The sequence below is a fragment of the Symphodus melops genome (assembly GCF_947650265.1).
Source record: "Symphodus melops genome assembly, chromosome: 17".
In the NCBI taxonomy this organism is placed as follows: Eukaryota; Metazoa; Chordata; class Actinopteri; order Labriformes; family Labridae; genus Symphodus; species Symphodus melops.
Window position 1 is genome coordinate 21,126,878 of NC_136707.1, and position 15,401 is coordinate 21,142,278.

General features: G+C 41.1%; 1 protein-coding gene across 1 annotated transcript; it reads right to left on the bottom strand.

Moving 5' to 3' along the window:
* Positions 1 to 12,069: 12,069 nt before the first annotated feature.
* Positions 12,070 to 14,384, bottom strand: msrb1a (methionine sulfoxide reductase B1a). Its single transcript, XM_079366683.1, has 4 exons — positions 14,246 to 14,384; positions 13,025 to 13,167; positions 12,813 to 12,927; positions 12,070 to 12,613 (listed from the first exon to the last, which is right to left on the bottom strand). Exons 1-4 carry the CDS (start codon positions 14,301 to 14,303, stop codon positions 12,594 to 12,596), a joined length of 336 nt encoding a protein of 111 aa, XP_079222809.1. The 5' UTR covers positions 14,304 to 14,384; the 3' UTR covers positions 12,070 to 12,593.
* Between the last annotated feature and the right edge of the window lie 1,017 nt (positions 14,385 to 15,401).

The following is a 15,401-nucleotide window of genomic DNA, read 5'->3' on the forward strand; positions in this document are numbered from 1 at the left end:
GTGGATACTGACATGACCCAGGCAAATATAGAATAATGATATGTCTTAAGGGACAAACAGCCATTGTAAATCCATCCGAAGAGAGGCCAGTCTGGCACTGAGGAATTCACAGCTTTGGAAATACAGCGCTGGGTAAAGTGGCAGATTCAGTCAGAATGAGGTCAGGATCCCGGTTCTGCTTTCATCAGACTTTGTATTTGCTTTTCCCTCATGCTAATTGCTGTAGCTGGAGTTATACTGACAGGTCTGGACGCAAAAATATAAACAGAAAGATTAAAGAAACAAGCAGCCCGCTGCAGTATACGGGAAACAAATGCTATGTGCAAGTTCTGAACTGCGTCTGTGTGTGAAGAATTAAGGTTGGATGTATGTCTGTCAATGTTTTGCAAGCATACATCTTTGTCTACGTCTAATTTTATATTCACGTGTTGGCATTTACGCATGCATGTGTGCAGCCCAGACTTCATTTCCAACCGCTGGAGCCTGCAGGTGTGCTGCTGCTGCTGCATCCCCGAGTGCACTGATAGAGGTTTCCATAGCTAGAGGCCTGTACATGTGTCAGCCATTACAGCAAATTACCAATCCTCTTCAGAAAAAGCAGATTGTTCCGTTCTTGTTTTGTAGCTGCCAGGATGAACAGGAAGCTGTCGGCCATTTGCAATAGCCGCAAGACACCCGGCTGAATCTTTTAAGGCTTCATGACACCTCTTTGTTTTGATGAGCTGCCATCTATCTACTGTGCTGGTTTACATCCTGGTAGCAGAGCATCATGCTACAGCCGTAGCTAGGGGTGGACTGCTGTGTTACAGCTTACACACAACATTTACATGACTGGCATTGCGGGTCTGAATTAATAAAAATACTAACAATTAGTTTCACCGATTAATTCTGGAGCCAATTAGGAAGGGTGAAGACAAAAAAATCGTTGGTCATCGAATCACAGACATCCCTACATCCCACACCCAAAAATATGTCTCCCTAAAGATTCTGTACTCCTCTGCAGAATCTGTTAGAGATTAGTCTCACTTTAAAAAAAAGTTTAATCCTCATATTGCTGCATCTGAACAGCAGCTCCTTTGAAGAAATCAAAGATGGCACACACACACCCTGCTACATTAGATGTTCAGTGTTTGAGCCCTCAGGTAGCAAGGATCACTGAGGACAAAAGCCAACAACAAAGCGACTGTGGAGCCCCACCCTTCTCCTGGAGCCTCCCCAAAAACTTTCATCTGCAGACGTAAGCAAAGCAAAGAGAGAATGATGGATAGACGAGGAGACGAGGGGCTGAACAAAAACACTCTGATCTCTCTCGACATCTTCCTCTTCTCCTCCCACCCTCCATCGCTCATGTCGCACCACCTTCTCACAGGTGTATCGATCTTTTTCGCCTCCAGCGGCACTTCAGACTTGCCCTGCAGCTTAATAGAGACATCACTGGATAGATGAATGTGCAAAAGATCAGAGAGGGGAGATGTTAGGACCTACCCAACATCCACGCTTTCACGGCCTTGAGTTATTATAGACAGAGCTGAAGCCTCAAGTTCAACATGTAAGTCATTTGTATCAGAGGTTTCTCCAATCTATTCTGATTTCATGAGGTTTTAATTTAAGAAGCAGTAAAGCCTGGAGGTTCAGTAAAAATGTATGTACGTACATGTATATCAACATCATCTCTGAGATATTTCTCAAATAAACAGTGATGCTTGCTCGTCTTTTACCTCAGCTAGAAACCAGCTGCACACAACTATTTTCAATGTGTCTTTCATCTTGGCAATAAAAAAAAAAAGATTCCTTTCCAGGGAGCAAGTCTGTACAGGGGCCTCCAGTGTTTTTTAAACTGTTATTTACCTTTTCTGGGGTGCTTCACCGTAGAGGCAGAATCAGACGAGTGCAAATCTAAAGAGTACAGAAAGGAATTAAGCTGAATGACAATCATGTCATCACAAAAGCCGCAGACCATTTGGGAATGCCTTCTTTTCTAATCCATGGCTCTGCTGTGAAAAGTGGGATCTGGCGGTCGGGCTCTTAAGTGATATTGGGTGTGCTGGGAAGGGTGGAGGATTGGGGAGGGGGAGGGGGGTGCGGTGTGAAATTGTATGTGCACGTATGTGTTTTGTGTTCATGAGGAAAATGAGTGTCGGTGAAAAGGAAGCAGAGAGAGAGAGAGAGAGAGAGAGAGAGAGAGAGAGAGAGAGAGAGTGAGAGAGAGAGATGAGAGAGAGAGAGAGAGAGAGAGAGAGAGAGAGAGAGAGAGAGAGAGAGGTTAAAAAAGAGACAACCGTTCTTAGATTGGTGTACAGTTTCACGCCTTGCAGCTCACTTCGGGGATTCACTGACGTGTGGCTGCAACACTGACAGAGCTGTTGAGGTAAACTTTTTTTAAATTGGTAGGTCACGTGACAAAAGATGGCCTAAGAGAGAGAAAAACGCAATTATGTAAGAGACATATATGCAAACAATAACAGTTACAGTAATGAAGGTACCAGTCATTTAAAGCATTACAAATACTTTTTAAAAAGGATTGAAATGTCAACGGAAGATTTGAATGGCCTTGAGGATTGAATGAACTGCACTTCTGGAAAAAAGTGGGTGGTCACTGCTATGCTCTGTTGCATATGGAAAATATACTATATTCACTTACACTAAAAGTAATACTGTACATACAAGCACACACATACAAAGTCGAGTGTTTGGGACGGCTGCATTTTTCCTGGATGTTTATGTGAAGTTTCTGGATATTTTTTCGTGCAGAGACTTTTATGTCTTCAGGGTCTCATGCATGCATCCAAGTGCTTGTGGACACCCATTGTTCCACTCTGCATGCACACGAACCGCTTGTGGTACCCAATCCCAGATGGTTACTTACAGAAATGCTTGTGGGCTGCTCTGTGTGGCTTTCCTTCATTGAAAGGCCTCGTCGTCTTAAATGTTGATTGCCATGACGTCAGCTCCGCACCACAGCCCTGCCTTTTATGTGTCACTGTCACCATCTATTTCCTCCCACTGTGTGAAAAACAACTTTCTTTCCATCTTTTCAATTCACTGACATGGACGCTCGGATTGAACACTGCGCTACTGTGACTGGGTCAGATCAGCCACCCAAAAAGATGTGCTCAGTATTTTCCCTCATTCTACTACCCGAAACTATTGGACGGGATAAAGAAGCATGTGGACGAGGAGCTGGTTGAAAGTGGTCTTATTTAATGTGGGTTTTTTCGGAAACAAGTGAAAGCTGTGACAATCTCTGTAAATAAAACACAGTAATCAGATGGGTGTTAACTGAGTGTAATTGCTGGTGTAAAACCGCAGCAGTTTGTCTCTCCGCATGCTGGAGTTTCCCATGTTTTCTGAATTCCAACCTGTCACATCGACTGTGAGAAAAGAGAGCTGTCATCCCCGCCAAAAAGAGAAAAAGTCAAAACTCCGCTCCAACACTGTTGAGTCAGGTTTGTTAGAATGGTATCACCTGTCCTGTGAGCTCCTGCAGGCCACAATGTGTGTGTGTGTGTGTGTGTGTGTGTGTGTGTGTGTGTGTGTGTGTGTGTGTGTGTGTGTGTGTGTGTGTGTGTGTGTGTGTGTGTGTGTGTCACGCTGCAGAAACAGGAGATGAGCTTCTTCCCTGTGGGCCCAGTCTGCATTTCACAGGAATCGTGCGACTCAAACGAGCAAAGCCAAGGTGCTGACGGTTGTTTTGGCCAAAGGGGACAGGAGTGTACCAACTATGTGACCTTCTGGGGAAAAAAACAAACCTGTCGGGAGATAAATGAAGTTTAAAATTGAACATTTCAGTCTGGAGATTGATTGTTGTTTTGTTTGATGTTTTTGGAGGACGCTATAAGACACTAAATGCAACATTTGTTCAAGTGCAAATATTTAACAAAATTAAATCAACGACACTTTGCTGTATTAAACATTTATAGAGTGATAACTAGTGTTACAGTAGATGAAAGGTTTATTAATTGCATGTTTGCTAAATGCTAGGCTTTGCTAATGCTGCATTTATAAGTTGCTGTGTAACTGTTTTTGTATGCTGAACAAAACTGGGCTCAATGTTGTTTCTGCCTCTTAATCACTCAGGATAGTTTTCTAAATGAAACCCCCACTACTAATTGAAAGTAAAGAATATTATTTATCTTTTATTATGTAATATGAATGCAGGACAAAGTAATGATTTTAACTGTTAAAAACCAATAGGCCTTGATATCATGGTTATTGCTAAACGAAGTAATACATCTCAACTAATTTAAGTAACTCCACATAGACATAGACTCAACTTACAGCTACAAACTAAAGCCATACAACAAATCACATTAAAGTAGATTCATATTATATCAGTATTTTTACAGAAAATAATAATGTGAGAATTATATTTATACTGTTAAATGAATAGGAAATTGTATGCTGGTTTAAATCTGTTGATTGAAAACATATATGTCCAAACATTTCAAAGCATTTTTTAACTTATGGTGCAAAGTGATCATTAAATAAAGTCTTCCTTCCTTCACAGGTTCATATGTTGAAGTTGCAGTCAAACGTCAAAGCTGGATATTTGCCCTCCTTCTTGAAAACAGCACCACACCCTCACTTTGTCGTAAAGCTGATAATCACATCGGGTTGTCTGAGCTTCATTCCTGTGGGAATGTATTCTAAGTCTTTGACCTCTTCTTTTTTAAACCCCTTTACCAACACACACGCACAAACCCGGACGCACACAAACACAAATCTTCTTCTTCTTCCTGCAGCTCTCATCTGGTCTCACTTTGGGTTTTGAGGTCTGTGTTTCTAGGGACTAAATAGAGATGCTGTCCAAATAACAGCAGGAAGGCATTTTGACAAACTTGGTCAAAATATATTTTCAATGAATTTCTTTTCAACCAAGTAATCTTTGACTTCCTCAGATAATTGGTGACTAATGCTCCCAGAGTATAGACGTACTGTCTTCACTTTGTTTCATGTTGATGTGACATGGTATTCTTCGCACCAGTCAAGGACACTCACAAGCCAAGCAGAGAGGCTAAAGGATCAAGACAAACATACAACGGTATATCTGGCACACAAATTATCCTGTAATAGTGGTTTGACTGCACAAAATGTTGATGTTAAGATATTAAAATCACGTCTTCAAGGATCATTTTTATTGAATCAGAGAAGTGGATGGATGACTACACACACACACACACACACACACACACACACACACACACACACACACACACACACACACACACACACACACACACACACACACACACACACACACACACACAAAAATACAAAATACGTCCGAGCTTTATGACCGTTTCCTCATCGGCCTACGTGTTGACTTTCAGTAAAAGAAGAAAAAGGGATGTTCTGTCAAAGACTGCTGCCAGAACACCTCTGTAAAAGGCCCATATTACTGGTAATAAAGGTGATTATAGGTTAAGGATTGGCTTATAATCACTGAGAGGAACAAAGAGCATGCACCTCTGAGCATTTTCTGCACATAAGTTAACAATCAGCAAGACCAAAGGAGCAATTTTGACTATTAGGACCACCCATCTGTGGCGTGTGGGGGGTCGCAGGGCTCCCCAAAAGTCACACAGGCTTGCATCGGAGAACACACACACACACACACACACACACATAAACACACACACACACACACACACACACACACGACAAGAGTGTGCACAGACATGCATGCAGTCATCTTGTCTTTAACACACAAAGCAGAATTTACACACTGGGATTACTAACCACGATGACAGAGGATGAGCAGCCACAAATTGCAGGGAGCTGGGGTTGGCCGTGTGGGTGGGAGAGGGAAGGAAGACACACAGTGGCACAGTAACCAGGGAAATACTGATGTAATTACTTTCTCCTCCTCAGTTGTGTTCAGTGTGTGTCTGAATAAAGATGTTTTAGTGCCATAAACCTCTCAAGACATCACAGGCCTTTTGACATTTCTGCACACTCGCGGACACAAACACTGAGTTTTTTCCACAGTTCATCACGGCTCTGACTATCTGTGAGCCGAGCCTCCTTTAAATCACTCTTCTGAAATCCAAAAACCATCCTGATATTTCCATTTTCTCAAGACATAACCTTTGATAAATGTTTTCCTTTCCTCTGGCGCGCTTTAATCTGAGACTCCGCTTGATCATTTTTACCAGACACAATCTGTAACTCACACGTCACAAAGTCAGAGAGGGCGCTTGTTTGAGGTGAAGCACAGTTTGACTGACTCCCTGGCTATCTGTATTCTCTTCCATTAATAAATCAGTCAACGACAAACACTAAAACAGCTCAAATGTGCAGACGCGGTTTCCTGCTAAATGGATAACTAAAATAATTTGGAGCACAGAGTTCAGACTTGTAGTGTACCTAGAATCAGACTGGGCGTGTACCAGCTGCTGGATATCTTACTGCATGTCGCTATCTGTAAATCTCAGTTACTAAACACATCTTCTCCTGGGCGCTCTCGAGCTCTCGTAGGTTCCTCAGAAATCATCATTGTTGGACAGAACGCCTGAACGAGAGAAATGATTTGTACAGTGCAAATATGTTGAAGTCGTTAGCCATCATCTGCACAATCAAAACAGCCGCAATCACACTTTACGTAGCCTGCAGAGGTTTAAACCCAAGGTGCGCACATCTGCTCAATCTGACATTGAATAGAAAAGGTTGAATCGTTGGAATTAAATACAAAAGTAAGAAAGGCAGACCATGACTCTTTGTGATATTACTATGTCCCTGAATACTCCTGATCCTGCAGCTCTCTAACCTGTGGCCAGTGAGCGTGTTTGTCTGGAGAACACTGTCGTATCATCTTATCAGTACACACAAAGTAGAAGAGAGGCCTCTTGAAACACAACGTTACTCTGCTTCCTTTTTTATGTCCTCTAAAACTGTGCTGTCTTTGATCGAGTATAGGATAAGAAGTTGTGACATCAAGACACTCAGTCAGCCTATTCTTCTTATCCCCCAAAACAAGAACCCCCCCCCCCCCCCTCTCTCTCATCAGTGCGAACAATACCTGTGCCACACACCTCACATATTCCTTTGAAGCTTCCAGACGAGACCCCTACTGCTGTTGGGGGGGTCCTACAGCTCCCTGATCAGAGTGCAGATACGTGCGTCATGTTTGCAAATACATAAATGTCCAAGCCTCCTCTGTTATTGAAGCTGCTGCAGCTCAGCAGCAGGTATGTGATGGCGTGATAGAGGTGACAATGAGACGGCAGCAGCCATTGAAGATTGCCTTTGAAATCTCTCAGATTGTTTGTTTTCTTATGGGAGCCCTCATATTTTGGATTTTACGGGCGCTGCTTGACTCTGTGGTGCAAGTTTGCTTTCTGCCAAACCATCCATTGCATGTCTAAACTGTTGACGTTTTGTTGGAACGGACAGAAAATTGAGGCTTCTCATTGTTTCTTCCGTAACGTAATTGTGTTTTTATTACTCTTCATTCCACATTTACAGTGTTTATAACCAAAACATCCTGTCGAGATGTGACTTTCACATACCCACACCACATAAAAAAATCTGTTTATCCACTCAGTAAACTACACATCCTATCATATTGTGGGCTCTTTAGAGAGGACAAGCAACACATCCTCTCTTCCACACACATGCTGCTGACAGAAGTAACACAATGCCCGACCTGGAGCGCCTTCAGACTTTCCTCTCATCTGATCATTCCAGTGTCATGTTTAAAAGCTTTGTTTATCCTCTCACTCATTACTCCAAGAGGGCAGCACATGTGGTTGAGAGCATGTGGAAGGCAGCCCCACCACGCACGGCTGCATGGAGACTCCATATACTGCGGGGTAACGCACATACTGCAGATATTAGTCCCTGATGAAGGCTTTTCTTTATTTCTTCTACAGTCACGCATTCAGGAGCTTTATTCCTCCCGCAAAGTGATCACAGCTTCTGCAGAGTGCGAAGCGGAGCCCCTGGAGGACACATGGTTTCGGGGAACGCTACCTTAATGAAATGGAAGTGATGTCATCGCATTTGGACGCAGAATGAGACGCTATTGGTCTTTGTAGCTTAAAACAGATGCAGGTGCAGCAGTTGTAAACATCCACATCTGAGAAACAGGCTTGGAAATTGACGGGGGGGGGGGGGGGGGGGGGGGGGACCTCAATGACTCCCCTTATAGTTTAAATATTGTAAATGTTATCAGAAATTTGTGGATGCCAGATTGTGCTCTTTGTTATTAGAGTGCTGCGTTAAATATCTCTACGTATATGACTTAAAGAAATGATGAAAAGAGGACACGGTCAAACTGTCCTGTAAGTGGACATTTGGGGAACTGCACTATTTTCCAGTTTATCACTGTATTTTTCATACAGCACTTGCTAGCACTGCAGACCCACCAGGTATACACCAACTGAGATCCAGATAGCAACAAATGGAAGACGACACCGAAAATGTGATCAATCACGTCAGTTAATATTGATAGTCTCTCTACATTTTTTGCGGACGCTTAATGAGACTATCCACTACTTCAAGACAAACCTCCAGAGGCTTCAAAGGGCCCAAATAAATTGCGCCTACCCGTTAAATATTCTGCACTGTGACTGGAAACGTTCTGGAAACTTTACACCAGCAGGGACGTTTTTCAGCTCGTTTTGGGAATGTAGAATTTGAAGCTGGGTATAAGTTTCAATTAAAACAAGATGTTCACTTGCGCGCACACGCACACACACGCGCACGCGCACACACACACACACACACACACACACACACACACACACACACACACACACACACACACACACACACACACACACACACACACACACACACACACACACACACACACACACACACACACACACACACACACACACACACACACACACACACACACACACACACACACACACACACACACACACACACACACACACACACACACACACACACACACACACACACACACACACACACACACACACACACACACACACACACACGTTTAAGTTGTACCTCTGGGCCTGGCTCGCGGGACAGGGGGATGACTTTGGAGACGCAGTGGTTTAATGTAATTAAGGATGCTGTTTGCTCACGAGTAGGATGACAAGCAAAGGTCAGTGGATTTGATCAGAGGACTACCACTTCCTCCTTCCTGTTTGCTTCCTCTCAGCCATACAGCTGTGCTCAGATGCCAGCCAGAAAGAGTGCTCCCTCGCAGATAGCGAACACTAATTACAGTCCTGTGTTTTGGGCAATTTCCTTTTCCTCTCCATCCCTCACATGTGGTTTGTCTTTGTACTCTGGTCTCCGTCTGTCTCTCTATATGTACGTCTGCTGCTGGGTTTGCTGCTCTTCCTCTCTCTAACTCGCCCTTCTTCTTCCAGACATCATCCCCCGAGGACACTTCAGTCTGTGTGCCAGCTGTGTGTGGCTGCAGAGAATCCACGACAAAGACTTCTACTCAGTCACAAGGAAGATTTACTCAGAGGCAACATTTAGGGTTCAAGCGAAGCGGACTCCAACTTAAGTCAGATGGCTTTATGATCCACAGCCTGTGAGAAAACTTAAGTTCACGTTAGGCAAAATACTGAAATCTAAAAAACAACACTCAGGGACAAAAGCACATTCACAAACAGCTGCTCCCTCTGAGCCAGATTCAAGAGTTGATGATACCTCACAGACAAAATAGCAATCACATCAACTGCATAAAAGCGTCTTTGCTTTAAATGCTTCTTTACTGCACATCATTACAATCTGTAATGTGCACTTCCTTCCTTAATCCTCCGTCTGACACCTCAGCTTTCATCTCCCCCTCTGATCTCTCAGCCTTTGAAAGGAGCAGCTCCACACCTGCTCGTCCCGAACACCTACACACAGCGCATGTTGAACATATACACCCACATCCTCATCCTTTGTTTATCATTCCATCACTTGAGGAGCAGAGCAGCGGGTTTACACTGTTCGCCAGGGAGGAGAAGAAGAAGTATGGAACCCTCTCAAGTTTGAAGCGTCATCTCAGGTGTGTTGCTATGGTAACGAGCTCCAAACTTGAAACAACAGCAGTAAGCAAAAGCATGCTCACAGACGTGCACACGTACACAAGAAAAACTTTTTTCATTTTTCTGTTTCACAGAAACACAGAAAGAGCTGAAAAAGTCTCTCCTAAACGCACACACACACACACACACACACACTGATTAATCACACCGTTTTTGTTTGCTTTTGTTTTTCTTTTTAATCTCATTATGATTAAACTCTTTGGCAAAAAGCTGTCTTTACATTCCTGCCAAAAAGAAACATCTTTTCGGGAGGATTTTTTGGTCACACAGCACCATCAGCTGATGAAAGCATGCAACGACACATTTAGAGAGGGCTCCTTAGTCTAAACAAAAATAGTCTCATGTTTCTACAGTGTGAAGTTTATTTGCAATGACTTGTGATAAATGTCTTCACTGTCCTCATGAGACTTAAACTCGTAGCTATAAAACCTCTCAAACTGTTTTCAATTTGACATCCTTCACCGTAAAGAAAAGCTTAAAAATGAGTCATCTTGTTGCTGATTTTCGGCGTTTAGATTTGTGTTTGGGGTTTGAGTCCAGTCTTTGATTGCTACCTGCTAAGGCCGTCTTCCTTCAGAGCCCTGGATCTCCTTTAGGCTTTATCTCAAAGCTCTTCATCAACGGGCCTCACCTTTCGCAGCAAAAAAAAAATCTTCTTTTTCACAGCTCAACTTTCTGTCCATCAACGTTTTCTATGAAGACACAGAAGAAGAGGAGTGTTTCTATTTGGTAGAACTTTTTAATATTGGGTTCATAAGCACATGTATGTTCATGTACGCAAACGTTTGATCTTTGCTTCTTTTTTGCCACTTTGAGTCTTTTCGGTTGTTTGATTGACTTTCAAAAATAAATGACCTTGTAAGTATGTCTGTCCATGGCTAAATGTGGATCACAAAGTTAAGTGTATGTGTATTAAAGAAATACTAATCATGTAAATGCTCACTTTTCGGGATGAACGTCAGAGAGCTGCTGAAGATTCAGAACCGAGAGAGTCCTTCTCTCGGTCCGTCATACAAGAACTCGTGACCCAGCCCGCTGCCACATTTCCCACAACAAACCTGAAGCGTTCAAATCAAAACATATTCATATTACATGTCTGTCGACAGGCACGGTGCTGAAGGAATTCAACTGTCAGACATGTTTTTTAGGAGCTCTGAGATGTATTTAAACTTGTTATAAAAAAAGTGACCTTTATCGTCTATTGATTGTCTATAACCAAGAACAAAACAATCCAGCTGAGCATGTTTGAGCTTGTACATGCAGTGTTGTACCTTCAGGGGTCCCCATGCTTCAGGGTATTTAGAGACACTGTCCTCATGAATCGTCTGTGAGAAGGCCGGCCAAGGAGAAGAGTGCTCAAACTTTGACGTGCTGGAGAACAACTCGTGTCCACATTCAGAACACACATATATGCCTGCGAAGGAGAAAGGCATGAATGAAAGGGTAGATGCATAAAGTAGCAGGAGTTTTCATGTGAACATCTCTTTGGCACTCACCAGGTTGAAAGTGGTGTTTGTATTCCTCTCCTCCAGAGAACGAGCAATACGACATTTCATCCATTTCAAACGCTCGGTGTCTCTAACCTAAAGTCAGTTTGTGTTTCCAACAAGTCACCCGGCTAAAGCTGGAACAAACCTGCAAGTCCAGATCAAGTGTCAGAAGCTCTCTCCTTGTGTAAGGCCTGCCGTTACTCCTTACAACCACTAGATGTCAGCACTTACATAAACTGTGATGTAGACTGCATAACTATCCCAAAACACAGGGTCATAAAGTTACAAAATAAGACAAATCTGCAGGTCATCATGAAATGTTTTGATATAATAACAATCACAATAGACAACAAAACGTTTTAGATTTCTTTTGATTTTGTGGACAAAATGCAGTTAAAAAAAAGTTCAATTATTGCAATTCTCAGCATATCGCAAAATGTTTAAATCTTATTAATATTTAATTATGACTCACGCATCTTGATAATATCTTATCGTTGGGTGATTCCCCCCCCCCCAAAAAAAAAAACAACACAAAAAGAAAACTGTGAAAGTCATGTTCTTTGAATTAAAAAGTAAACATTTATTTCAGTCTGATTGATCCGTTCACATAAAGCTCCTTTAGAGTGAAAATAGAATATAGTGTAAAAAACCAAACGCCACAGTTTAAGATCACTATTGATTGGTATTCAAACATCACGAGTAGTCATTGGAAAAGGTTCAAACATCTTCCTGACGGACCTGTGCCCTCGTTTTATTCCTTTGAGAGTTTGAAAGAAAAGACGATTCAAAATGTGTGGAAGAAATAATTTAAAGGACGTCTTTCCTCGAGATAATTAAAGCTGTAATAAATAGATCTTGATATATGCTACACTGACCAAGTGTCTGTCTTGCAGATGATTGCATAATGTGTTTTAACAGGTCGTCTGTAGTTGCTATCCGGTGAGGCCATCTTTCATCAGAGCCCTGGTGCTCCCTGATCGGGCTTTATCCCAGAACACTTCATCCACTGTCCGCACCTTCAGCTTCACAGAGACGCGTCTACAGGTCCAGCAGAGCTTCCCTCCAACAGCTCACCTTACTGTCCATCCACCTTATCTGTGCAGAGAGGGAACAGACTGTCCTGAACCAGCAGAGGCTAAAACACTTCGACATAAATAGTGTTGTTACTTATCAACAAAGAAATATGTCAATACTGAAAAATGAATGCTGGAAAACTGTAAAACGTAATCCTTCCAAAGTACACAACGCCAACGTCACAGGATGGTGTTGTGATAGAGCCTGACTACCAGCATACCTTTAGGGACGAACTTCAGTGAGCTGCTGAATATTCAGAAGCGAGAGAGTCCTTTGGATGGGCCGTCATTCACAAACTCATGACCCAATCCGTTTCCACATTTCCCACAGCGTACCTGAAATGACACATGAGACATCTCAGTCAGGACTTTGTCTTTACTCTTTTCCAGTCTTTTAAAGGTTATATGAAGTTTAGCACACAGCTGGCTGCACCTTGTACGCCCCTGGTCTCTCCTCGTGTTTAGACACGCTGTCCTCTCTGACGGTCTCTGTGAACGCCGGCCAGGGGGACGAGTGCTCAAACTTGGATCTGCTGGAGAACAGCTGGTGGTCGCATTTGGAGCAGACATAAACTCCTGAGCAGCAGAGGAAGGAGGGGGAGATTTAGTTTATTTGCACATTTCAGTGCATTATTTCAACACACACTTTTTCACTAAACACACACACACACTGTCCATGAACAAGTGTAGCATTTAATACTACAAAAACAGCTGCTGTTAGAGTTAAAATGTTAGGATGATTTTAAAGACCCACGGCAGACAAGGATCCCAATAATGATATAATATCAGCTGTTTTTTTAATTTTTTTTATTGCTTGTGTTTTATCGCCCCCGCATCGGACTTCATTAAAATTGACCATACAAGATGTTCAAAAAATAATGTTTGTTATTCTTCATCATTTACAGCAAAAAAGGAGCAAAATAGAAACTAAAAATAATGTTAAAAAGAAAATAATATATCCAGAATTTAGCTTAACATTACAAATAAAAATCAAATAAAGACATTTTAAATTACTTCGAGATGAAAATAACCACAATTAAATTACCTTTTAAATTCGCTTCAAAAGCACATTTAAGACAAATCTTCAAATATGTTTTAATATCAATACCCACAACTAAGTGCAATATATTGATCTATTAAACAGACGTGTGTTTGTGTATATTTAACTGCATACTGTCTATTTATACTGCAATATTTTGCCATATTCTTATTTGTAAATAGGTTTATAATGTTTTGTATATTTTTGATATATATTGGATCAGACACTAATTTTGTTGCACTTGTACAATGACAATAAATATATCTGAACGTATCTTAAATTTAGTTTATATTTAGTCTTTAACTCCTCGTTTGTTATGAAACATCCCGTTTTGTAACTGAATTATTGAGTAACATCTCAACAACAGGTTACAAAACTTAACCAGTGTGAAACGACTCTTTCACGAGTTTCAAAATCCATTCCCAACAAAAATAATAAAAACAAAAATCGAAGTTATTACCGAGAAAATAGAAATAAAGCTGCTGGTTATTACGTCACGATGACTCGTCAGGCACGAGCTCGTTTGTTTCCGTAAACTCTACTTTTACCAAACAGTCGATAAAAAACACGACATATTTAAACATTTGCATGAAGTGAAATAAACTTTAAAGTTACCTGGTTTAAAATGGTCTTTGAAGACCTCTCCACCACCGAAGAAACTACAAAACGACATTTCTCTGTTTTTAGGTCAGTGTGCTGCTCAGGTAAGTTTTTCTGATAAAGTGGAAATATTTCTGCTTTGTAAAAGGATACATCCGGTTTGTGCATCAGCCTTCAAAATAAGAGAATGACTACTGTAGTGTGACCGTCATAGTCCAAGACTCCATCAATACATCACCATAAAAAAGGGAGATTTTAATATCCAATATACAGACTGTTATCATTTTGTCTTTCGTGTTTGATAATAATGTATCAATATCAATGAATTTGTGAATTCACGTTACTAAAACCCTAGCTTTTTTTGAAATAATAATTATAATAGTGCAATAATAATGTTATAAGATGTCATCGCCACCTGATCTTATTTGTATTTTATTTTTTAATTTGATTTTGATGCTTTTTTTTTTTTTTTCACATTTTTATATTTTCTTCCAATTCAATTTTGCATTGTGTGATTTTCTTATGCTATCCTGCTTTGCTGCTGTGAAACCGTACATTTGCGAAATGAATAAAAGATTCTTATCTTATCTCAATAAACATCCAGAATCTTTACAGGAATCAATTTCAAAAATATTTTTTATCATGCCTGTTTGACAGTTTTACAGTGCAGAAAATGCGGGTGCATTATGTAGTGTTTGAGTGTTTACACTCTTTATTATAATGTTTTACAAAGATCCAACATTAACGCACCATGAGCAAAGCACTTGGCAGCATTTAACAAAGAAAACCTGGATCAGAGCCAAACTCGTGTTGAAGAGCCTGGAGAAACATAAGAAAAAGAAATATGACAAGGACATGAATACAATTAATGTCCTTGTTTATCCGTGGATTCTTTGAGTTTTTTACTTTACATTTCCTTTGGAGTCTGAAGTCATATTTTAAACAACTGGCTCAAACACAGTAGAGGAGGAATGAGGATTTCAAGTTAGGTGTTTTTGAGTCTCAAATGAAATCTTATCTTTGGGTTTGACTTCATGCTGATAAATCTATGTCCTTGCAATTTGAGGGAAACCCCAGCTAACCTGAAGTCAACAATAATTTCTGATGACCAAGTAAAACAATTTGAGAAGTGTCTTCTCGGAATTTAAGCTTTTATTCTGAAAGATTACAA